Source organism: Pyxicephalus adspersus, chromosome 2 (assembly GCF_032062135.1).
Source record: "Pyxicephalus adspersus chromosome 2, UCB_Pads_2.0, whole genome shotgun sequence".
Lineage (NCBI taxonomy): Eukaryota > Metazoa > Chordata > Amphibia > Anura > Pyxicephalidae > Pyxicephalus > Pyxicephalus adspersus.
The window spans coordinates 134,506,433-134,532,948 of NC_092859.1; the positions used below are offsets into that span (position 1 = coordinate 134,506,433).

Below are 26,516 nucleotides of genomic sequence, written 5' to 3' on the forward strand. Positions count from 1 at the left end.
CAGATTGGTGTTAGGAAAATATTGCCTGGTTCTGAGATTTGTCTAGTTATAACTATATATGTGCATTTTTTATATGCAAGTTGCAGGATCTGTTTGAATGTTTAGGGGAATACAGTATAATATTCCAAAAGTATTTATCTGAACTCTGTGCTGCAAATCTTTAATATTAGTGTACATTTTAAGGAACTCCTGGCATAAAAAATGTAAATGTTTCTTTTTTGGCGTACATAATGAATTTCAGTTTTATTTATGTCTTGATAGCAAAGAAGCAGGTGCATGACACCACACCAACTAAGCGATTTGTATTCCTTTCTGGAAGAGCTCTATAAAACCACAAAAGCTTTGAGCCCTGAACAAAAAGATAAAGGTTTACATTGAAATCTGCTGTGAAAAAGAGCCTGTGAGATAAATAATACAATAACACAGCCAAACCATGGATTGTCTACAGGAGCTGAACAGCGCCAATTGTTTTAGCAGTAAAAAAAAAAAAAAAAAAAAAAAAAAAAAAAAAAAAAAAAAAAAAAAAAATAAAAGATTTTGGTTCTTTAAGGAAATCTGGAAGAAAACAGAATCTGCCATTGCTTTTGAAAATGTTACATGCTTGGCTCTCTTCGATCTCAATATCTTATGGGAAACTGAGTTGGATCAAGCATACAAGAAAGCAAAACCTCCAAACTGACTTGAGCTACATACACACGTGCAATACTTGTCGTTGGAAAGGATCTTTCATGATCCTTTCCAACAACTAAGGACTGCACGATGCATTAATGAGTGCTGTACATACAGCACCGTTCTGCTCTATGGAGAGGGGAGAACGAAGGAGCAGCACCCTGCTGTGCGCTCTCCCCCTTTGCATCCATTAGGATCGTTCGTCACCCATCGTCCGTGGACCGCCAGGACTGTCGCTCGGACCATGGACAACGGGCGCTGTACACACGTCAGATTCTCGTCCGATATCAGCCCTGACCCGAGAACCATTAGACGTGTGTACTCAGCCTTAGATAAGTGGGGGAAAAGATACTCAGCATGACAGCCAAGCAGATAGCATTTTAGGAAAGATAACAGCAGTTATTCTCATCATCCCAATACACAGTTATTCAAGGACTTACCGTGTGTGTGTTAACAATCTCTCCAATAGAAATATAAATAACTGGTTTAGTAAGTGTGATCAGATCTGAATATTCATCCACATTAAACTTGTCCTCCAGCTCTGGAACTTCACAGGCAGATTGGAAAAACCGTCTGTGGGCAAATACAAATCAGATTTACATGAATACTTGTGGCAATCAGATGGTAACATAGCTTTTATCCAGTCAATATTAAAATGATGACAACATTATTTTTACATTTATTTATTTATTTTATGTTATAAATGATTCTAATAAAAACAGTAACTGTATATTTAATGGAAATGACAATAATTGCTTTTATCACTTTATTATATGGTATACATGTGTCTGTTCAGTTCACTTATGAAGGTCATGGTATAGCTAGTAGTATTGATTACATCCTCTCCTTCTCCTGTGTCACTGTCTGTATCGGTCTTTAATTTGCAACCCCTATTTAATGTACAGTGCTGCATAATTTGTTGGCGCAATATAAATCCTGTTTAATAATAATAATAATAATGTATCTGTGCTATTTCAAAAATCCTAAAGCCATTGCTCCACTCACTAGGTGTTTTCTATATTTCTAATTAGTGTCAGGGGTATGCTAAATGATTTATAGCCATAAGGGTGGCTCAGTCATAGTGGCATCCAATAAGTCATGGGACGTTACCTAATACCGCGATGATTGGAATAAGCTGACTGAGTAACCCCCATAGAAATGCTAGAGGATGTTCTTAAAACGTATTCGAACTGAAAAAAAGTTTTGAAGAGATGTAAATCCCTAAATATGTAAGATCAATTCTAGATCCTAGTAAAATGTAAAATTCATTATTTTATGTTCAAAGATAGCTTTTTAGATGTTATCATCAGTTACCTGAATTTCTGGTAGGACTGAGAGAGATACTCATTGATGATGCTCAGGTGGGCATTGTCTCCTAAGAACATCTTGTTGGATGCAGCATGTTGAAGCATTTTGGCGATGGACCCCAGGTTTCTGCGCTGATCTGTGGTGAGCTGACCTCCAGCAGATATATCAATAATATCAAAGGCATCAGGGGCCACAATAGCAGGGTTCATGTAGCGATAATACAACAGGTTTCCTACAATCTATACAAAAGACCCACACTACTTGTTAGATATTTAACACTTAAGTGTCATAACAAAAATAAACATACAAAAAAAAAAAAAAACAGAACCAGCAATTGTACAATTGGTAATGAAACATATTTATCAAGTTATTGTTCATGCCATGTCAAGGTTGCTCATATCCTTACACTTTACCAACTGGCTGTTCACATTTTGCCTGATATATCCCACCCCTGATATTATTCAGCTCACCCATCAGCAGTTTTATTGCTTTGGTTAATTAGTCTATATGCCACTACAAAACCATCCCCACCATAATAATATCAGGAAATAATTACATCCTGAATAATTATTATTCTCACTCACTAAAAAGGGAACTAAGTTCAAATAGGTAAAATTCATGTTCAACTGGTTCATAAGGAATGGACCCTTCATGATTCCATTTCATGAAGAATACAACTTTGTAGACTTTTATGAAACACATGAAGCTGGATTCAAAAAACAGCCGATATATTGGGCCTGACTTATTTAAGCTCTCCACGGCTGGAGAGGATACACTTTCATCAGGGAAGCTGGGTAATCCAGCAAACCTGGAATGGATTTATTCAAAGTTATTTGCTAGCAAATGTTTTAACTCCTGGACCAGACCCATTCCAGGTTTGCTGGATCACCCAACTTCACGGAGGAAAGTGTATTCTCTCCAGCCTTGAAGAGCTTTAATAAATCAGGCCCATTGTATGTAAAAATATACATCTAAACTATTTAACTTGCCAAATAATTTACCGTTCCCTTCTGTTTCTCTGCTAAAAAGCACAACCAGGTCCTAAATCTCCCTTTAGACTACAGTACTGTTCCCGGCAGATTAGCAAGTCAACCTAAATCAACCTAATCTAAGTTCTACTTTGGCTTGATGCCTGAACAATACAACAAGATTGAATGCCTACCCCTTTAGTTATCCTACACCTACTGTCCGATAACAGAAAAAGGCAAATGCAGGCCAACCAATTGATCCAGGAAAAGCCTATATTTGACAAAATCTATTTGGAATACTATGTCAGGTATAAAAAAGACATAAATGTAAAATTGACAGTATATTTATAGTTAATTATAATCCTATATGTATTCATTACAATATATAAACTTTGGTGTGTCAGTAATTGTATAAACAGAAAAATTACAGTTTAGTAGTAATATTAGTATAATAGTAATAGTATATTATGTACAGATATGAAACATGTACACTATAATGAAAGCTTGTGACTTTCTTTTGTTCAGTGCATTACCACTGTTGAAGATATGTTATGGTGTGAAAACTGACAAGCCAAAGTACTTCTGTAAATGTTACAGAATATTAGATCAAGAAAAAAAATCACCTTAAGAGCTAAAAGATTTCTGAAGCCTCAGTGCAGAGAAGCAGAGCTAAAAGAACAGAAAAGAGAGCAGCTTTCAGACACCGAGCAGATGGCAGAAAATAACAGCATATCAAGTATAGGGCTGGCTACTCTTGGACGTTCAAGTTCAAGGTCTGTTAAAGTCTTATCCCATGCCTACAGTGTTTTGTAGGTGTTCAGTAAGTGTTTGTTGATGTGTAATAAAAAAAATAAAAAAAAATTTGGGATAGTCTGTAGTGCCTTTTTTGCCATCTGGGACCCTGATGGGAAGATTTAACATCACTTCCTATCATCTTATAGACAGATAGTGAGAGTAAATCTACCCAACAAGGATACAAACAGCAATAAAATCCTCACAGTGGCTCAGAACCCAGAGAACACTATCAAGAACTGAAAAAAATAGATAATTAAGTGCTTGGAATTCTCCTTTGTACCTTTCCAGAGCACTCAGATATCACTAAATCATTATTTGATATGCAAATCAATTATCACTATTCTTTCTTTTTAGTAAAGGATTGTGGATAGCAGGAGACAATTCAAATATTTTAAACTTTTTATTTCCAAATTTCTGCAGTCTTTTTCCTTTGACTTATACAGCCATTTATTAGGAAATGCTAATGACCATAAAAATGTACTCACAGTATATGAATAAACATGGTGAAATGCAGAACAATCTCAAGATACTTGTGAAAACTGTGTTACAAATGAACTGCTAAGACCAATGTTAAACACCAAGCCTGAACGTCATGAGTAGCCTAAAGCACAGCATGGAAATAAAGCACTACAGTAGGTCTACTGCAGCTGAATCACGTGTAACCAGCAGAGGACGCTATATACCAGAAAATGGAAAGGAGAAAGAGATTCAGTTGTATTACACATTGGAAAAGATCACTGATAATATAAGTCAAACGTTACTTGCGAGTCTTAATACACTGTACAATATACCCACTAGAGGAAATGAATATATAAAGTGAGGTGTGCCCTCCCCTTCCCAATAACAGATTTGTCCTCTTGGAATTTTTGGTATTGACCTCTTAAATATGGCTTCAATACAATACAACATGGCCTAGTTTTGGGAAATGTTGCAATGTATTGCGTGCTACGCAAGTCATCCCCTTCCCCATTGTGCACATCAAGATTTAAAACTATTTTTTTCTTTAATTTCAACCTAATTTTTTTTTTTCTCTGAGATTTGCACAAATCACTCAAACTCTGAAACAATTGTAATAGGTAACATACCTCAAAAGTTAATTTTGTTTCATGGTTTTAAGCGACGATTTTGGTGGTAGGTTGTCTTGAACTGTGAAATGGTCCACACAAGTGACCACCATTAAACATTATTGGAAAATGTAAGTATGAAATGTGTATGAAGTGAGGATGTTAACATTTTTATAGGCTTGTGCGTGGCTATGAAAACCAGAGGGGATAAAAGTGGATTTGTCATTAAATTACATTTCCTAAAATAAAGGAATATGGGTGGCCATAAATTAAAATCTGTTATTTAAAATACAAACTGACCTTGAGCAGCTCATCTTCTCCAGCATCAGGAAACTTCTCATGAAGTGTATCTTTCAGGACCTTTGCAATGTAACGCATGCCATAACTAGGAGACAAAAGTAATGTAAGAACAGTAAACTGATCACAGGGCACTAAAATTAAAATTGAACTGTGTTTAATCTAATCTGTTTTGGAGAAATACAGCTTTTCATGGACAACTAATTTATATCTGAATTTTGCCATCATAGTTAGAATAATGCTAGTATCCAATATGGTTATACTTGCAATGGACTTGATTTATGAAAGCTTCCCAAGATGTATTTTCTAAATATCATTTACTATTAGCTGACAATTTTTTTCAATCCTGGACCAGATGGATTTCAGGTTTGCTGGATAAACCAAGCTTTCCCATGGTGGTCTATCTTTTCCAGTATAGTAGAGCTTTAAATCAGGCCCTATGTGTATACATTTTACAACATGCTGGTTCTTGGTTTTGTCCTTATTTTGTTCAATGTCCTTATTTACTTTTCTATTTCTGTACTTAGATTGCTAAATATATGGTCCCTGTTTTGGATGTATATGTCTCTTTATTATATATCTTTTTCCTGTTTTCTCTCTGTATTATTAGAAGAATATAGAGAGTGTAATGTTTCCATTTTTAACAACAGTTTCTCAATATAATGTGTGCAAACAAAGAATAAAAATAGGTTTAAAAAAGGTATAAATAAAAGTTTAAAAAAGGTATCAATTAAAATCTCTTCTACCTGCAACTTGGCTAATAGCAAAACATTTTTTTTCCTTATGCATTCAAAAACAATTTACAAATGAGCAGATAGTATACTTACGGGATCTTATCAACTGAGCTGACAATGGCAGACAGGAACTTGTCAGTCACTGCTCGCATGTTTTTGATAGAAGAATCCAGTCTTGTCCTGACTTCTTCATGCGACATTGCTTGCTCTGGTGTGACATCATAAGGCAGTTTGCTGGATGGAAAGTTTATTGATGTTAAATAATTTATTCAAACTTTGCCAATGTTAAGGCCAACTAAATTCTAATAGAGTGTGATTAATACATCACAGAACAGACAATTTCATAAACAATATAAAAGTATATCTCAATTAGAATATTAAATAACGCAGCACTGCATGCAGTGTGAAGACTCTCACCTGGCTTCTCCAGTCTGAGATTCCATCTGGTTGACCCATGACTTGTAAATGTCAACAGGGTCAGTTTTGATGTTAAGTGACTTGTCATCCATGATCTCCTTCACTACTGGTGACAGGATCTGCCTCAAAGCATTCTGGCCACGGGCCCCTCGGTTAAAACTTACCACCATTTTGATTACAGTGGGGTTTCCCGTGACTATTTCTTGAATCATGTCAACTTTGGATCTGTGGAAAAGGACAAAATGAATAATTTTTTTAGGTAACATACAAAAAGTAATAAATATTATGCATAACGTGCATTTTAATAAAACTTGTTTAATTATTTTGTCTTGAGAGCTACCTGTGGGTTTCACACCTTGAAAAATAGATTAGTAAATGAGGCAAACAAACTGATATGCCAAAGATGATTTAAACACACAAGCCATTATCGGTACAAGAATTCAGATATAATTATGAAAAAGGAAAAGGAAACACATACTTGATCTCCTCCTGGAGGGCAGTCTTGAAGAGGCGTAACAGTAGGTATTCCTCTCTTTGATTGGATGCATAATTATAGAGAGTAAAGATGACAGAGTCCATGAATTTGGTAGACTTGTTCTGAGGCATTTGGAAAATAAGTTTTGCCAAGTAGGTTGGATTAGTCTGCACAAATGAAAAATAGATAGCCAATCAAAAGATGGAAACTATCTGTACAACTAGATATAGCATGGAGGTTTCTTTAAAGGAGAACCCCAGACAAAAATAACAAGATAAAAATAAAATGATATACGATTAAATATTTAATAAAAGGTTTTTGGGCAATTTGTACTTATAATAAAAAGCTTTTCCCCTCCTTCAGTCTGTATCATTCAAACCAGTGCCTCTAAACCCAGACAATCCTGGATCTGACCTAGCCTGTAACTGGAAAAAGAGTTATGAGCTCATCTTTTTCCTATCAGAATGATCCTTGTCAAATGAATGGATTAGCTCCTTTTACACTCCAGCCCTTCTGCACAACATGATAATGGTGAATCATTTTATGACACACTGAAACTATATATATATATATATATATATATATATATATATATATATATATATATAGAAATAAAATTACTTCTATGACAACCCGGCAAGCACAGTGTGTTGTTCACCATTCCTTTACCTGAAGTAAATAGAAAAGATGCTGGTAAGCTTCTAGCTTCTCTCTCTTCTCCTTACTCAATGCCTTTAGGCCTCCCTTCTGCTTGTTTAATGCCATCATATCAGAGAGCTGCTCCTTGTTCTTCTTAGTCAATTTCTTACTATGGGAGACAACATCCTACAAAACAGAAAAGACAGAATTTTAAATACTTGCCTATGGAGTGATCACAGATGAAGATATTTACAACCAAGTGGGAGAGTGATCTGTTCTTACAACTTGCTAACATTAATCAGCATTATCAGCAAGCATATGACCAACCAGACTTGGTTGGAACCAGGTGTTTGCTTATAGGACAACAAACATGGAGTTCTATAGGAAATTGAACTTTAGGAAAATCACTGCATATGCAGTTTCAATGCACATTATTGTGTTGCATGAGTTAAATATTAGTAACTGTTCAGCTGCTCCAGTGACCAAGAAAAATTAGGATTTTGTTGAAATCACTTGTCTTTAGGTCATTAAACACAACAGCTTCATCACAGAATCCATACACTACTGGAATGAAAGATGGTCCTTTATATTTGCTTGGAGCCCATTTATATTTGATTGCAGCCCATTGTTTGCAACTCATGATGCATTTACCTGATTCCAGCTGGCAAGTATATCAGACACAACCAAGAAAAATACAACTTGTCTAGGAATCATACCTGTAATGTAATTTTGTTTTTTACAAGAAGTCCTATCTTGATATCCATAAGATTAAGGTCATTCTCTAGCTGTTGGTTAGATCTCAGCAGGGTCACCACTTCCTCCCTCAGTTTCATGACTTCTAATTCCTCCTGGAAGTCCTGATCACTTTGGTCCAGAAGATGGACAAATTTCCGAACTACTGCCATAGGTGGATTTTCAGCATTGACTGAGGGTGACAATGTACATATTTGAATGAGCACACCTCATATTATAGAATAGAAATTAATGCTACATTAGGGAGAGAGAGAATGAGAGAGAGGGGGGGGGAGATTTGATGGTTCAGCCAGCTTCGCTGATGAAAGTGTACCCTCTCCGAATTATTAGTCTTTTAGTGATAGTTTATTTATTTATTTGAATATCTTGAAACAACAAATTACCGTATTTTTTGCCATATAAGACGCACTTTTTCTTCCCCAAAACTGGGGGGGAAAAGTTAGTGCGTCCTATACGACGAATGTGTTAAAAAAAATAATTAAAATATTATACTCACCCGATACCCGATCCTGCGTGTGTTTCTGGCTGCAGCGTGTCTCTCTTCTCTCCTCTGCCAGCATCGTGTTTTCTCCTGTCTGTAAAGCAAAGCGAAAGAAGCCGGCACAGCGCCACCTGCTGTTCCCTGTCCTAACTGCCGTACAATAGAAAAAAAGCACAGAGTGATCAGAAGGGGAATTTGAATGACAGAGTGATCAGAAGGGGAGTTTGAATGACACAGAGTGATCAGAAAGGGAATTGGAAAGGTAGAGAGTGATCAGAAAGGGAATTTGAATGGCACATGAGTGATCAGAAGGGGAATACCGGTATGAATGGCACATGAGTGATCAGAAGGGGAATAATCTTTCAGAATCTTTTTTTCTAGATTTTCCTCCTTTAAAATTGGGTGCGTCTTATATTCCGGAGCGTCTTATATGGCGAAAAATACGGTACCTACACAGAAAATGTAAGCGTTCTGTACTCACTCAAGGTTTTGTAGTCATCTCTTGCTTTGTTAGCTCGGATGAAGGCTTGGAGTTTTACAATATCATTCATCTGAAGAAAAAAAAAAAAAAAAGATTCAGGCTTTTAGTTTACACTAAGTTTTACACTTTAGTTTTAGTTTGTGTTGTTTGCAGTACACAGTACAGAATATATATAGAGCAGGTCAAGGCTCTTACATGGTCTCTGAAGTACTTTAGTCTGTCTCTGTAACGTTTCCTGGCCTGATACATTCTTGTGTAGGACTGAATCTGAAATACGATTTTACAGAAAATATTTTTATGTTGCAAAAAAGTACACGGCACGACTCAATACTACATATACACAACAAGCTAAAAAAAAGGAAGCTAGCCAAAGGGTCCAATACCTTAACAACTTCATCAGTGTGATTGTTCAGGTACTCCATGCGATCTTTGTATGCCTTTCTCTGCTTCTGACCTCTGTAATGGGCCTGAAAACAAACAAAAAAAACTTTATGAGAAAAACTGAAAAATAATGCACTTAGGGAAAATAAATCCTTTCAGACAGAGTAATAATGGAATGCAGTGTTAGCCAGAAGAAAAGGATTTGGGGTGGTTATTTGAAATGAATGCAAAATAAGTAAACAAACAAATTACACCTCATTAAGAATATTATGTTCAGTTCTAGAGACATTATTTACCTAAAGACTTTGTTAAGAAAGCACAAACCCAGAAATGGGCAGCAAATATGGTGAAATGTCTGTGAGAAAACTTAAAACATACTTAAACGTACAGTTTTGAGGAAAGAAGGGAAAAGGAGACACATGACCTAAATCTTTACAGGTACAGGAGGGCAGTGTTTTCAACATTAGACTGAGCTCGAGAACAATAGGGAATGACCTTAAACTAGCAAAAAAAAAAAAAATCTAATGGAAGGGTTAAAAAATATTCTTTTACGACAATAATAGTAGATACATGGGGCAGACATTAAAATATTGAGTCGGTTAGCAGTTTTTACATGAAAATGCAGGCATAAAAGTTATTGGAATTAACAAAACTTGGACTCAATTGACAACTTGATCTTTATCATAAGCTAGAGTTTATTTACTTAAAAAATGCAATGACAAAAATGCAAAATGCAATTTCAAAAATACTTTTTTGTAGAAAGCATTCAAACTGCAACATACAGAAAATATTACTCACTATTCTACTATTGTCCCAATCTATCATTCCAGCCTTTATATTATTATTATTACTATTATTAATATAACACAGTATTTCTATAGCACTGATATTACACAGCGCTGTACAAGGTCCATAGTTATGTCACTAGCTTTTCCTCAAAGAAGCTCACACTCTAATGTCCCTACCATAGTCATATGTCTTTATTACAGACTAAGGAAGCCATTTAACCAAACTGCATGTTTTTGGAAAGTGGGAGAAAACCGGAGTACCTGGAAGAAACCCATGCAAACACAGGGAGAACCTGCAAACTCCATGCAGATACTGCCTGGTTGAGAGTTGAACCTGGGACCTAGCACTGCAAAGATTAGAATGCTAACTTCTCAGCCATGTGCTGCCCAATCTGCATTTAACACTTGATAACACTTATGAATTATTAGAATCTATTTGACATAACAGTTGTATTGATGCAGTCTTCGTGAAATTTGTATTTTTATGCTGATAAATCTACCTGTCCTTGAAGCCTCTACATACTTTCTTTGAGCACACATCTACAAGTGAATACAAGGTGAAGCCTTGAATACCATTATCACAAACAAAAGTCTACAACTGTTTATAAAGATAGTTACTGTTTTACTGTTACAAAATGTTCCCGTCTTTTCAGATCAGGGTTATTTTTTGATCTAGAAAGATTCCTATAGGACAGCCATGTCAATGGCAAAACAAGAAGTAGGACATTGGGGGTTTTACATTTACCTACTGCTACCTAACTACTCATGCCTGCAAATACCTAACTGCTATCACATGATAGCACTTGGATTATAATGGTATGAATTATAAAATAAAGAATATGTACTGTATATAAGTATTGTTTTCTTCACAAGGTAACAATAAAAGATATAGTTAGTAACAACTATGTTCAACTGGATTTACTTTGTAGATGTTTTGTAGCTTTCACAAGCCATTACTTCAGCAAAATCATTAGTCAGGACCAACTGCTGCTAGATATACAATGACCTGGATGAATTAGAACCTTCACAGTCATGGCAATGATGAAATATGCAGGGGGACAGAAGCAGCCAACCTCAGAGTAACACGGCTGATAGAGCACTTACCTGAATACATGTTATAGCAGGGACCTGATCCTTTAAGAATTTCATTCTAGAGTTAAATTGCTTGCGTATCAGATAGCCACGACACCGGGCCTGTAGTTTAGTAATAAGGTTTTCATTGGCAAGCCACAGTTGCTCCCGGTTATATGCAGCTGAAACACCTGAAATGGTACTCTGCAAAAGACAGCATACACAAATATATGATCAGTAAAACAGAACTTAAAATTTAGCAACTAAATCAATCTCATGTTAAGAAATCAGTTAGGTATGGCCCCCTATGTAGATCAAGATTGTCTGCTTTATACATGACAAAACTTTGTCAGACTATTAATGATTTATTTATGGGCGGCTATCAACTTTATGTAATAAAACACATTTTTGTAAAATAGCCAAGTTGATGGGGGACATTCATCAAACTGCGACTGAGTAAAATTAGGATGCTTCTTGTGTGCAATGTATGCAAATATTGCTTTGATTCACCTGACAGTTCTACACCAAGTTCTTTACCTGCAGAAAATTCCCACTAACAAAAGAGAAAAATCCTCCGACAACTATTCTAATGAGGCACAGGCTGCAAACCTACCCTCTATTCTTGTGAGATAACGTTTGTCTTATATACAGAGAAAAAAAAAAAACATTAGAAAAACTGTAAGATGAAGAATCGGCAGCAATCAGATGACTGATGTAAAGAGCTGTATGGAATATATTGACGTACATATCCTTAGCAAACGCTATACCTAATGACACTTTCCAATTTCAAAAGACAGATGCTGTCATTACAGACTGCCTAATGATAAATAACTCCATTTACCTGAATTTCCTCCTTGGAGAGCTGAGTATTGCTTGGTACAAATCCTGGTGGCTCTTCCCATCTGCCTTCATTTGTATGCAGATTAAAATAATAGTGATAGCCACCCTTCACCCAGTGCTGTACCCATTCGCTTCCATTTTCTCCTACAAGGCACAGAGACATTTCAAATGAAGGATGACTCTCATTATACACGTCATATAGATCAATGCAATATTGGCTGACATTTTTGTAACTGATGAATGTTTAATAAAGCAAAGCACAGAACAACACAGCATAAGTAATGCCTCTAGGTCATTTTCTTGTTTCAATCTTGTATAATTTGTCTACTAAGTTTACTTTGATTTCCGTTAAGGTAATGTACTGCTTACTCATTTCACCAATCATGGATCATAGTCTGCTGGTAATAAGGTGCTTCTTATATTGAAAAGAATTTTTACCTTTTGCTGCTTTTTTCCTCTTCAGTTCCGCCAACTCATTTTGATAGGTCTCAGCGCATTCCGCTGTCACTCCATAGAGTCCAACATCAGGAGATCGCAGGGCACCAAGCGTCTGTGCGCTGTCACCTCTCTCTACAGCCTCATTAATAGCCAAGATACCACGAGAAACTGAGATGAAGAAGAGATAGTCACATCTCAAATAATAAGGAGCTAGTCAGACAATAAGGAGACATGACTAAGGTAATAGTACAGAAGTGTGGGGAAAAAATAAAGAAAAGCAAGTAAATGAATGAAAAGCTCCTACAACCAATCACAACTGTCCAAATACTAATTAAAAATTAGCAAATCTACTGAGACAATTTAAGGTTGCTTTCTAGCCCTGATTGTTAAAAGATAATAGTTACTAGTGCTGCTTACATTAAATTTAGAGAGTTGACAAATACACCACAATAAAAGGGTTCCATGAAAAAAAACCATTAGGTTGAGTATGTAAAATATGTGAAGATAGGAAGGTGCTCATTAATAATGTTTATTTACATATATGTAGAATTTGAGCACCTTCCTTGCTATGTCATTACTGAAGCTTAACCTCAATGGCCTTACAATGGGACATACCATGCATTGTAAGGCTAAATGCTTGTTTAGGTCTAGAGGTAACCTAAGAACCACTTTTACCTACCACATATCTTTACCTCCACGTGCTTCCCCCCTGTGTGATTGCTTCTTCACAGCCTACTCTGTAAGCCTCTACAGGCTGCCTGCCTACAGCCCAGGGTAAACAGGTGGAAAAAGTAGAAGCAAGGGTTAAAGTACAGGTAGTACTTGGGTTAAGGACATCCAACATACAAATGCCTCCAGCTTCCCTGCTACCTGTGTGCAGAACGGAGGATTGAAGAGGGGGAGGGGAGGGATTTGCATGACTTGCAGAAGAAATCTTTTGCTAAACACAGCTGAGGTTGAGGGTGATCTTAGTGGGGTGAGCTCTTTCTGCAGGCTCTTGTAACTCTTTAATGACCAAGACAAATTCTGTAGTAGTTTCATTTTGCATATCAAAGCACAGCTTGCTCCAGAAGTTAATGTTAATGTCTACGCTCCATAAATTTTATTTTTTGCTTTGTTTGTGATTAACTCAGTGAGGATTTTATACAGTAACTGACACCATGCTGCCTAATAATATGTTGAGACAAACCTCTGTCCTAAATGCAATTATTAAAATAATGTACCTGTTCTGACTTACATACAAATTCAACTTAAGAACAAACCTACAGTCCTTATCTCGTATGTAACCAGGGGACTACCTGTAGGTAAAAATACTTACATCTTTGGGCGTCTTCTGTTTCACTGTTGGAGCGAAATATTCCATCTTGGATTTCATCCAGCCACAGAACTGCAGAGTCATCTTTTGTTTCCTAGGAAGACAAACCAAAAAGAGTAAATTTTGATACTGGTATCCACGCATTTTATTTTTCTGTCATCGGTAGATTACATTTCAGCAAATAAATACAAAATGTCCTTAAGGAAAACATCACAATGTTGACAGTAGAGGGCACTCTTGTCTACCTCAACAATCAAAGAGAATCAGAATGAGATGTTGGCTTTCTTTAGAAATCAATAACATTACATCACTATAAATATCTGCATACCATTAAAACATCTTCAATACTAATTATTCCTTTCGATAGCTACACATCTGATTAACTATAAAGTGCAGTTATTATAACTTGGGACTAAAATAATCTGCAAATAGGAAACTGGAATAAAGATTCTTTTACAGTTATCTAGAAGATTGCTATAATATGTTAGAGGTTACCATGCAAAGCAGTACTTTGTAAACTTGGTAATTAATAGTGAACCTGAATTTCAATGTTTTCGAAATATGTTACTAACAGCACAGGACAACTGTGCCTGGACCTTCTAAAAATTTACCCTTTGTCTTGAACTCCCCATAAACCAAAGCAATAAACTTCCAGTGACTACAGTCTGAGTGGTTTATATGTGCAGTGTGAGATCAATGAAATGCAAGTTTGCTTTTTAAATTCCTACCCCAAAATACCTCTACCTCTGCACTAAAGCTTAAAAAAAACATTTGTGGAATAAAGTCAGAAAAAAATACCTAACTCACTCCGATGGGCACCTAGTGGAGAGTAAATTCATTATCTCCATGCTGGCGGGGAAGTTGTACCTAAGGGCCTGTAGTGCCTGTTATATTTACTCTGTTCACCTGTGCTTTCTGAATTTGTCCTGCTGGTCCCCAATTATTCCTCCATCAGTCTTCAGGTCAACAGTTATCAGAGGGAACTCGAGGATACGAGGAACCAAAGCCCCAGTTCTCCACCAAGAAGGCCATCTCCATACAGAGACAATGGCCCCGATTTATTAAAGCTCTCCAAGGCTGGAGAGGATACACTTTCATCAGTGAAGCAGGGTGATCCAGCAAACTTGGAATGGATTTCTTTAAAGTAATTTGCTATTTGCTAGCAAATGTTTTGAATCCTGGACCAGATCCTTTCCAGGTTTGCTGGATCACCTAGCTTCACTGATGAAAGTGTATTCTAATTGGAACTGCTTTAGAGTCAATGGATTACAGCATTTCCTAAAGAATAGATGTACTTGAGATGGCACAGGATACCTAATGCCTTGTAAGCGATAAGACAGTTTGACATAACACACAAAAAAACCTCCAAACTCCTTTCTACTAACCCAACTAACCAATTGCACATAGAGTTTTTCCAACCTGCCTTTGTTCCATAGTAACATATTTGTAAATATTACTGCTCCCTCTGTTTCACATTACAACAGTGCTGGAAGAAGTGAGAAATAATGCATTTTTGCTCACTGTCAATTTACCCATCTGGCATAGACCTCCTTTGTAGTCCGTTTTATTGTGGATCGTTTTATTAAAAATTACAAGTTTATCTCATGCATCAAACAAACAAAGACAGAGGTTATGTACCTAAAAAGTATAATGGTGTGGCAAATCTATTAGAATAGGGGGGAAAATTTAACTTTGATTAAAGATTAAAATGGCTACCCCTAACTTGGAGGAGGAGTTAGAAAGGCTTAGTGTCTAGATGTCAATTGTAAATTTCATTAAAAAGCTCATTCATAGATAGGTTGAAAAACTACTCTATTGAGCTCAACCACTAAGAAAATGGATGTAATGCAGAAGTGTATTTAGCACTGTAATGCTCATACAAATTACTTGTGTTATATAACATTTTCATACCATATTTCACTATATGTGGCATTATGATTTATAGTCTTAGGTAAAAAGTTAAAGAGGGGCGAACAAAGAGTTATTTGTGCTCTAAGCAGAGTAATGATGCCATAATTTCCTGTGGGTAAGAAGTGATATTTAGGCAACAGCAGCACCATATTTTCCTTGCAGATATAAAAAAGGAAAGATACTTGCATAATGAACTGTACTCAGTGAACAGCCCTTTCATTAAAACCAGACTAGTCAAAGTCATCTTTTGTCTCAAGAGACCACACAAGCTGCTTACATTAAGAACTAGCAAACACTATTGACCCTTAGTGTAAAAGTTAACTGGTAATACAAAACTATCATTTCAGTCAACTCAAAGAAGCCGATAGTTCAAATAAATCATAAACCAAACATAAAAGTCTGGTATGTCAACTAGTTGTTGTGGCGGCAACTTGTAATCTTTTCTGTCTGGGAACACTTAGGTGCCACGGAGCACATAAGCCTGATTTATTAAACCTCTCCAAGACTGAAGAGGACACACTTTCAGCAGTGAACCTGGGTGATCCACTGAACCCTAGTTGACAAACACTGATGTATATAGTACAACAGCATCTAAACAACAAAATCCCTGGTGGCAATACTTGCTCCTCCACCATGTATACAGGGGTGCCCTTGTTCACCTTCATTACATGTAGATTGGTTTTATTGGTTGTTAACACATGATAAAAATGATTTATATTTCTAGTTCTTCCTTTAGGAAGTGAAAAAAGACATTGCCTATCTGACAAGAATGTTCATTATCTGAAAAAAGAAAATGAATGAAGCAGCCACATCTAAGGACTGGTGAATTGCAATATATTGAATTTTTGTTCTTAGGTGAATTACATTTTGCAGGCTTTTTTATGACCCATATCCAAGTGTATAGTTGTAAAATGTCATCAGTTTACCCCATGGATAATCTTTGTAAACCATTTACATAAAAAGGTTAAGAACACAAACATCACAATAAAATGTTCCCAGGTATGTATATGTCAATTAAATGACCATTAGGATAACATCTAAATGTTTAACTGACAAATCTTGAGTGATATTTTTATTTTGCTTAAAATGTAGCCAGCAAAATGTTTTTCCATATTTGTGAAGGTAATTAAGTCACTACTGCAGTGAGAGAAAAGCATGACATGGAGTTGAGTTACTACAGGAATGAAGGCTGTTCACATAGCAAAGTGAATTTTCTCTTTTGCAATGGATATATCGCTTACCTGGAGATAGAGCCCTGCTAACCTCAACAATCCAATCAAGTGAAAGAATAAAATCTTGTTTTTTTCTAGTTCCTTGCATGGTATTGGATATGTTTTACAGAGTGAATTTTCACAATATTCACTAGTCCAAATTAATTTTCCCTTGCACTGTAATAATTCAACTTGATCAGAGAACAGCCTAAATTATTTTAGTAAATCAGCCTCAATCAAGGGGAAGAGTATTAGCCACACAGAAAGAGAATGTAAAACTGTAGGGGAGACACCCTTGAGAGGAGACCAGGGAAGTATGTAACCACCTACCACAGAATGTATATCAAATAATGTTGTTTCCCTTAGATGGAAAGGAGACAAAATCACCACCACCTATTCTTGCACATAACATGCCCACTTTTTGATGTCGGCACTTAACTCTATTTTCCAGTAAAGCATCAAATGACTAAAAGCGAGTCTATAACAAAACCCCAGTGTACTATTTTCCTGAGCCAATGAAGCAGAGCAGGGAGTTACACCAAAGTGATGTGTGGGTAGGTAGCTGTGACTTTATTCTACTGTATAGGGAGGGAATAGACTTGAAAACGTTGTAGATTAACATCAGAGAGGAAGTGTGAAAATGAATGGGCAGAAACATAGGCAGTAAAATGACAACAGTGACAGCTATGAGTCAATGCAGGTGAGGGGGGAGAAGACAAAAGCTTTAGGCTTCAACTAAGCATATGTGCAGCCATAAAGTCAAATTAACATCTGCAAACTTTTCTGAAAATATATTTTGATGTGTTCCCCATGCCTCTTCTAAAAAAAATGAGGACCTCAGGATTGCTATTCCCCCCTCTCAGGTTGTTGGGCTTTATTTTCCTTGTTTAGGCCTCCTAAAATCTATTATATGATGTTCCCCTAGTGAGCTTTATTATACAACAAGTGGTAGTTTAGGTCAGTATGATATATCATCCATGGGAGGCCAAGCTGCATAATAGCTGAGCACTTTTTGCAGGGTAAACAGGCTACAGAGAAAACTGATATCTGTGAACTCAATTTTGCTTCCTTCACAATTAAATCATAAATGTAATTTAATGTAACTAACATTATCTGCATGCTATAAGCACCGATGGTAAAGGCTTAGGTAATTAGGCCAGATACAGGCATAAGACACCTTTTATAAAGTCTGTGGAAAGCCCATGGTAAAAGCCTGCAAACTTACACTAGATAAGAGTGCACATGTATTCCTTGTGCAGCCAGGATACTCAAATACATTGCACATCACAGTGATCATCAAAGGCTGTATGAACAAATCAGGGGGAATGTAGTAACCTAATACAAATTGTTGATTTAGCCAATTGTGAACAATCGTCGCAATCTTAGTAAAAATAATTTCAGTGCAAAATCTAGTAACACAGAGTAACCAATCAGAAATGGTCTTTTAATGGAGATGAACAGGGAGAAAATAAACATAATTTGCTGGGTTGAATTATGGCACTTTACACATCACTATCTGTGTTATTTGCTTAATAAACCCAACAATTATCTTACAATTCTCCAAGCATCTGTTGCAGGGATCTTTTAAGATGACAGCTGAATTTGCATTCTTCCCATTGCAAAAAAACTATTACATGTACTTAATGGTTTCCAACAAGGCTGCCAGAACAGCATATACTACTATGTGTTATATCCTTAGTTCAGCCATTTTCTTTCCACAGTTACAAATCCATTTCCTATTATTCTTAATTACAGTGACACAGAAATATATGTCCCATTTGAGACTATGCCAAAACACTTTACAAGTGGGTTGTGTGTGTCAATGTTGTGGGCCTGCAGGTTTGTTATGTATATATAGCCCCATACTTTGCACTGTATTCTAGAACATCTGTAGAATTTCATAAGACACAGTGTAAGGAAAATAGTGATAAAAGAGCAACATTTCTTAGCTATTGGCTAAGTTAGCTAAGGATTGACAATCAAAATGTTCTCTGCTGTCTGACACTAAAGGGGCAATTTCACCCCACAAATTACAAGACTGAAACCTAGCTGAATTTTAAGCTACTTTGGTATCATGGTGGAGTCACACATGATATCAGAGTATATGTTATGCTACGGAAGAGTGTCCGAGATTGCAGACATACATACCACAGAAGACAGTATAAGGTTGTGGACATACTACAGAGGTGCACAAAAAACAGAACTACCTTAGGTGATTACTACATTGATCTTCTGTTGATGTCATTTGAACATGGCAGTGTTTTCTCCTTGTTAATTCTGTGGAGCATGAACAGCTCTATACAGCCTGGCACCGGAATCATCACATACTGTGACTATGTGTTACTTCGGTATATGCTACAGGTTGCAGGAGAAGTGCTGAAGCTGACTGCAGGCTCCTCTACAATTCCATGTTCCCTATCCCATCTATAAAAAAGGTATACAGGGAGCTTACAGGCTGGGGACACTAGTAACCTAATTTTTAGATTATTTTTTTGTTGGTCACAACAAAGTCATGCATTAGGATGTTCTCACACAGCCAGGCAACTCTAAGGCTACGTACACATGCCAGATGATTCTCATCCGATACAAGCCTCAGGGCTTGTATTGCATGAGAATCTGATGTGTGTACAGCAGCTGGTCAACATCATTCACGTAACTGTCCTGGCAGATCCACAAACAACCTCAATGAAAAAGTGAAGGGAGAAGAACGCAGTGGGGTGCCGCTCACTTGTTCTCCCCTCTCCATAGAACAGAACGACGCTGTAAGTACCGCACTTGTTCATTCACCTTTCGCTCTTTTGTCATTGGAAACAATCGTAAAAGATCGAAAGCCTAACAGAATTCAGCCAAACATAAAAAATCAGCCAAACATAAAAAATAGGGCTATGTAAATTAATAACAAAGGAAAAGGCATACAAGAAAAGACATAACTCATAACTATCACCAGTAGCACTACACAGCAGATGCATATATACATAAGGAAATGCTAACCTATAATTACATGCTACCATAGTGCTTAGTACAGCGGTTCTATGTTTAATGATAGACAGTTCAGCCTTGACAGAGTCATTAACAGGTTTCAAATTCTACAACGTACAAACAGTCACAGTGCAAACTACGGGAAATCTATGGGTTAAATCACCAATGACCAAATCTTTAATCTCACATGAAATGAGAAAGTTATATGACAAGTCTGCTGCATCTAACCAGAGATTGCAAATGTTCCTCATATTCAGCTCTGTTTTTCTAATAATTTGCTAAATTTGGTTGTTGTCCCACAACATGTGAAGAGACTTGTGTGTTGGGTACACAGCACATTTCAGAACTTATGACTAAATAAGGCAATTTTGCCCAGGCGTGTTGTGCAGCCCAGTCTGGCAGCCCCTGAGCTCAGTGAATAGAAATGGTTATTTCAGCCCAGCTCGGCAGCGGGAGGAAATGCTTGGACTGGAAATCAGTTCCTGTACAAATTCTCATACACCCTGCATCGTAGCCAAAGTATGATCTGGCTGGAAGCTTTAAGTCTTGTTTACACTCTTGTAGATCTCTATACTCCAGCTGACCTATATAGCTCTTCATTGTTTCTTAACAATAAAGCTTACTGTGCTTAGATTTTCAGTAACTTCACAAGTATGGAAAAAAAAATATTGTTGAAAATATATAGATATTTTAGGAAATTCATTCTAAAATCTAGTTTGCTACTATATAGGTCACTGCACTTTGCAATTTAGTTTTGTTCTCTGTACTGCACTACTGCAGAAACCAATTAACCTCCCTGGTGGTATGAATACTAAGTATTTTTAAATGTAAAAGGGGTAAATTTAAAAATACCTAGTATTTTAAATTTCCCGCCTGGTCCCGCCTCCCAACCACACACTCGTGAGCAGATGCTCGGCCAGTATCCGCTTCCCCTGGACTCGCACCCCAAACATTCACACCCCAGGGACCCAGATGCCTGGTGGGCATCGCCAGTGGAAGAAGATGCCGGGCATCGCTGGAGGCTGCGGCGGGCATTGCTGCAGGATACCACTTGAACGTGGGAACCAGGTAGGACTTTTAAACTCCCTAGCAATTCTACCCCGAGTATGGCTCGGGGTTACTGCTTTTCATATGGAAAATTCACCGAGCCACACTCGGGATTACCTCCAGGGAGGTTATTAGGCGCACATGACGCATTTTTAAGTCCAAAATCTTCAAAGTAGCCTCTAATACAGAAGTGTCAAACTCAAATCACATAAGGGGTGAAATTTTTATTAAGATACATCACTAAGACACCATATCACACGCCATCCTCGTGCATTTACTCATGTTCTGAATATAAGAACATGCTTGTCTTCGTGAAGCATGAACATGTATTCATTCACTTTCCCATCTTTCATTAAATTGTCTCCTTTCTGCATCCACTTTTCTCTTGTTGGACATTTTGGGAGTGATTGCTCTTTGTTCTTTGCAGCTTTTTCTGGGGTTGGTGTATCTGACCTATCCTGGCCTGTCTATGTGAGGGGAATGGAGCCACTGACTCACTGACTGTGCTGAGGTGGAGGCTGGTGTTTCAGAGTCTGAAGGCATTGCTAATGTATCATTTCACTGAGATTCCTGAGAGTGTGAAGAAGCAACCGGGGTCCTTCTGCATGCAGCGCAGTCAGGCACTTGTGTGGACTACCCTGCTTCTACCTAGCTTACTGGGACTGGATCCTCCTGCCTGCAAATGTCAGGCGCTTGGATGCGGCACAGTCACCTGGGCCACATAAACGGTCGGATTCGGCCCACAGGCCTTATGTTTGACACCTGTACTCTAATATCTGAAATAGATAAAGGTCTCAGGAATGGTACTGCAAGAAAAAAAAATCTTTGGCACAATACCAAGTATGACTTGATATATGACTCATCCAAGCTCCTTCCCTGCATAGCTCCATTATGATGGCTGGATTTTTTTGACATGCCGGATTAAATTTTATAAATCGTCCGAAATGCAATGCAGGAAGGCCTACCCCTTTCAGCCAGTGTTGCAGAAGGCCTAAATGAAACCCCAACCCCCCATATGACAATTCAGTGCATCTCCAAGTTACATCAATGACTTTATATAATTAATTCCATATGACAGGCTATGTTTTTTCTTGTGCTGAACATTCTGCAAAGTTTATTTCAAAACTCTAACATTTCAGCCACATAAAGATAAGCATTATCATTTTTCATTCCAAAATGATTTGAGCTTTTTATACTTCATATAGCAAAACTAGTTTAAAAATGTGCAACAATGTTTCAGTAGGAGATAAAAAGCAGTTTTAAGTTCATTAATGCATAAGAAATGTAACCGCTCACAAGGCAATGTGCTCACCAGATTTTACAAGGCAAACATAAAATGAATGTAACATAACCTCATCTAGCTGCGGGGAATATTTTATAGTAGAAATGATATAAAACTAAAGATGTCTAGGTATGGTAACTGTGAGCATAATGCAAGAATGCTTATACTAACAGTAATATGAATCGTCACAGAATATTTCAATAACTGGGACTAATCCATCAAAAGCATCTTATATTATAGGGGGCCAGTCATTGCTTGGCATAAATGGAAACATGAAAGGGGTTATGATGGGACAATGGCCTACAGCATTCATGCAGTTTATCAGCCTAGAGTGCCAGGACCTTATCAAATTTTATGCCTGTTATATACAGACTTCAGTAACCTTGTGCCTTACAGTTTATTATCACTTTAAAGCTGAAGTCCCAGAAAATTTACAATATATACAGTAAAACAGCTATGCATTAGCTAATAAATCAATAAATGTATATCTGTTTTAATTGCAAGAGTGTTACGTAACTAAATTTGACTTTGTATAATTTTGATATAACTCCCTTTTGAACTGCACTATTGCTAGTGAGACTAGCTACAAAGCTGTCTTATCCCTAACAATGACCTTGATGAAATGTTCTTCTGCATGACCCTGCCGCTGGGGGAGTATCGGCACCAGTGGAGTCATGCTTAGGTTGATAAACCAGTTACCCCATTCATTAATTAGCCAAACTATGACCATAAAATTGGCACGCGTAAGGACTTAAAAAAATATGGACAAGGGCCTACTGTGATGCTAGACAAGGAGTCAGTATCTACAAAATGCCAAGACCTGTGGGGTGATCCCATTATGCCATGGCTGGTATCTACCACAAGTGGCCCAAGGTAAGCCAACCAGTTTATCGGCAACAGGGTCATGGGCGCCAGCCTCATTTATCTACATAGCAAGGTAGGCTTGCTCTTCAGCCCATTCCTACCATAAATTCACCCTATCGCTGAGAAAGATGATCAATGCATCCCAGGTTGCTGTGTGTAAATCTGGGTAGCTGCAAACCGGTCAAAGCCCATGCTCACCCCTGACTACTGCCGAAAGTGCCTACAAGGGGCATGAGTGTCAGAAATAGATAATGGAAAAACAAAATAGGATGGCCTAGTGTGATATGAACGGTGAACGGTATGCACTATGGGAAGATGACAGGCCAGTGAAGGCAGTATGACTTAAAGGACCTGCTACTAACATCTTGGTGTATGATACCACAGGACTCCTTCATGGATAGCTATGAAAAACTGTATGCCTTCTATATGCCCACCTGAGCCTTTTCTCTTTTTGCTCTAACGAGGGTGTCCTGGTAATGTTGAGCTACATTAGGTTCTACTCCTTCCAGTTTTGCAGCAGGCAGCTGCAGGGCCTGTAGGGTCTTCTTAGCATCTCCTTCATCCAAAGCTTCATTAATAACACCAATAGCCAATATCCCTAAACAAGCAAAAGAAAAGCAATGATTAATAAAAAGCGTGTTTCCTAGAATGACTTCTATTTGTGTGAAAAGTTCCCATCACAATTGTCTGAGCATTTGCATTCTGACTTTTATCTTTTCAGAGTAAGAAGAGCATAAAAAAAGGTTAGAAAAAAATAACAATGATAACCACTGAGGCCAAACCAGTTGACGCTGTGTACATAACACTGCTGACAAACTTTTGTGTCACCTCTGCATGTGTATTAATGTTGTACAACCACCCAAATGCAAAACCAAATTTAAAAAGCTCAGTTTTGGGTGGATTACAGCATGGCTAATCACCCACTGACTTCTTTGAGTTGTTTTATTAGATTCTGGATTTAGAGCAGGAAATGGGAACATCTATTTGGGTACAAATACTCTGTAGATAAAAAAACTTTTTACATTACCTATCAAATTATTATCAAGTATGGCTCCATAAATGCTATGTATCAGACAAACGCATCCCACACCAGGCTGGACAAACAGAACTGTTTTGTTAACAAACACCTGGCTACTAAAAAAGAAAAATCTTTACTTGAAGCTGACAACAGATGGCCTAATGATGCATAAAGAGCATTTATTTATTGTGAGATCACCTGCACTTTAGAAATAAAATATCCTTTTAATGTCTCTCAGCTACCAGTCACACAAACAACATGCATACACTGAATGATTGCCATGGTTGCATATGCCCACAAAGCTCACCAAATACTTTTAGCAGCAACATAAGGTGAATGCTTTGGTATGTTAGCAAACCTTTTTTTAGGTCAATGATGATAACAGATATACAGCTCCTCCACAGGAGTACTTATAGATATTTTCTATCTATATTATTACTAGTATGTAATACTCTCATCAGTTTCTTTAACAACCCACAAATTGGCATCAATCTAGAAATATTGCTTTACATAAGTTCTTTCATACAAGAAATGACCCAACAAACTGCCAGACCTCCAATGCTAACCTGCAGTATAAAACTATAAAGCTTCCTTGTCTTACCGAACTCCTACATAAGCTGAACAATGATTACTTACTGGCATGCTCTTCGTGTACTGTGGTATTAACATGTGTAACACAACCTTGGATGTCATTCCATGTAATAAACTCGTTTCCTTGATCTCGGGCCTGTTGTTTCAGTTTAATCAGTTCATCAACGTATCTGTCAACAGAAGAAGACAGAAAATGAAAATTTTATGTAAAATGTAAGGTCCAAAGAACAATCAAACAAATAAAATCAACTGTGTTTGTATTTCTAATTAAGTCCAATATAAGTCAAACTTTCCTTATGAAGTCAGTCCACTTAGATTTAGAATTTTCGGTTTACCTTCCAAGAAAAGAAGGTATTTTTATGTCATCCTTTCTAACACTAATCTAAAAAACAAGTTCTTTTTTGTTCATGTTAGAAAAGTAGTCAGAGAGATACGGATCAATCCTCTTTGTCCCCATGGAAAATTGCTGGCATGTGCCACAAAACCACACCATGGTATATGCCACAGAACCACAGTTCACCACTAAGGCTTAACTAAATTTTCTGCATAATTCTGCCTACTGTAGTAAATAAAATGTCCCCTTGTTTTTTGGCAATACTTTAGTTTCATAAACACACATTGTAATTAGCAAGGCTTTGCTAAAAAGGCTTTTGGCCTGCCTTACTCATGCCTTTACAAACATACACACACACTGCTTATGGGGCCGACAATCCTGTGTTGTGTGCCACTGCAGTATCCCTTCCCATTTATTCTTTCCAGCAGGGTCATTTGCAGCAGCAAGGAAATAGTAGCATCTTCTGCTTCACTTTAGCCGTGCAGCCTAAAATGTACTTTTTTGGCATCCCCAGCACACAATCTGAGGCTGTGCACAGCTGAAAGGGATTTCAGAAGCCAAATAGTGTGCTGCCATTGGTTGCTGGGGCTTTATAGCCTCTCTGCTCCCAGTGATCTGTGCCTGTTGTAGCATTTAGCTGGGCTTATCTGTGCTGGAGTGTTTCTCGTGGGATTTACTGTTACTGACCACTGCCTGTTCCTGACCCATAATTAATATGCAGCCTGGACCGACCTCTGCCTGTGACCTCGACTCTGTACATATCAGGCTGAACAGCTAAAGGGAAACAGAAGATGCTGGTATTTCCTTGCTGCTGCAAAGACATTGCTGGAAAAAAATAAATGGGAAGAGATACTGCTGTGGCACACAACACAGGATTGCTGGCCCCATATGCATCTCCTAACAGACAGTTCTTAGGCTATCAAACACATTCTTAGATACTCATATCCAGAATAAATGAAACTTCACAAACCTGGATAATAGGACTATGACTCCTATGCATATATATATATATATATGGGCATTTTTTTAAATTGTTTTCCTAACTTACACTAAGTAAGTAGCATCAAACTTATTGAATTTTCCTTTAGTAAATATGTAGATTTCCCTGGCTCATTACACTGTGCAAATTATAAGCAATCAGTATTTGTGTGCCTCATGTATGCTAAATAATTTAATTAACTTTAGTAGTTGTCCCTGAGATCATTAGGGAGCTAAATGGTCAAAACAGATTTTGGGAATGTGCAGTGCTAAAATTGTTCCCTTTCCTTTGAGGAAAACTAACTGACCCCCCTTATCCATTATGATAAAGATCTCTTTAAACGCACAATCACTTTTAACATTTGTGTGTGTTTGTTATTGGTTACA

At 37.3% G+C, this 26,516-nt stretch overlaps 1 protein-coding gene across 1 annotated transcript in view; it reads right to left on the reverse strand.

The window, feature by feature from the left end:
• IQGAP1 (IQ motif containing GTPase activating protein 1) overlaps nt 1-26,516 on the reverse strand; it is a 110,476-nt gene that overhangs the window by 12,000 nt on the left and 71,960 nt on the right. Inside the window, exons 14-30 of the mRNA XM_072402478.1 lie at nt 24,863-24,987; nt 23,643-23,806; nt 13,918-14,008; nt 12,600-12,767; nt 12,163-12,305; nt 11,355-11,525; nt 9,465-9,548; nt 9,277-9,348; nt 9,082-9,151; nt 8,083-8,291; nt 7,397-7,552; nt 6,731-6,894; nt 6,253-6,477; nt 5,929-6,069; nt 5,105-5,189; nt 1,984-2,216; nt 1,110-1,242 (exon numbers count right to left, since the gene is read on the reverse strand). Of these exons, the coding sequence (XP_072258579.1) occupies nt 1,110-1,242; nt 1,984-2,216; nt 5,105-5,189; nt 5,929-6,069; nt 6,253-6,477; nt 6,731-6,894; nt 7,397-7,552; nt 8,083-8,291; nt 9,082-9,151; nt 9,277-9,348; nt 9,465-9,548; nt 11,355-11,525; nt 12,163-12,305; nt 12,600-12,767; nt 13,918-14,008; nt 23,643-23,806; nt 24,863-24,987 (2,434 nt within the window). The remainder of the gene's footprint in view (nt 1-1,109; nt 1,243-1,983; nt 2,217-5,104; nt 5,190-5,928; nt 6,070-6,252; nt 6,478-6,730; nt 6,895-7,396; nt 7,553-8,082; nt 8,292-9,081; nt 9,152-9,276; nt 9,349-9,464; nt 9,549-11,354; nt 11,526-12,162; nt 12,306-12,599; nt 12,768-13,917; nt 14,009-23,642; nt 23,807-24,862; nt 24,988-26,516) is intronic.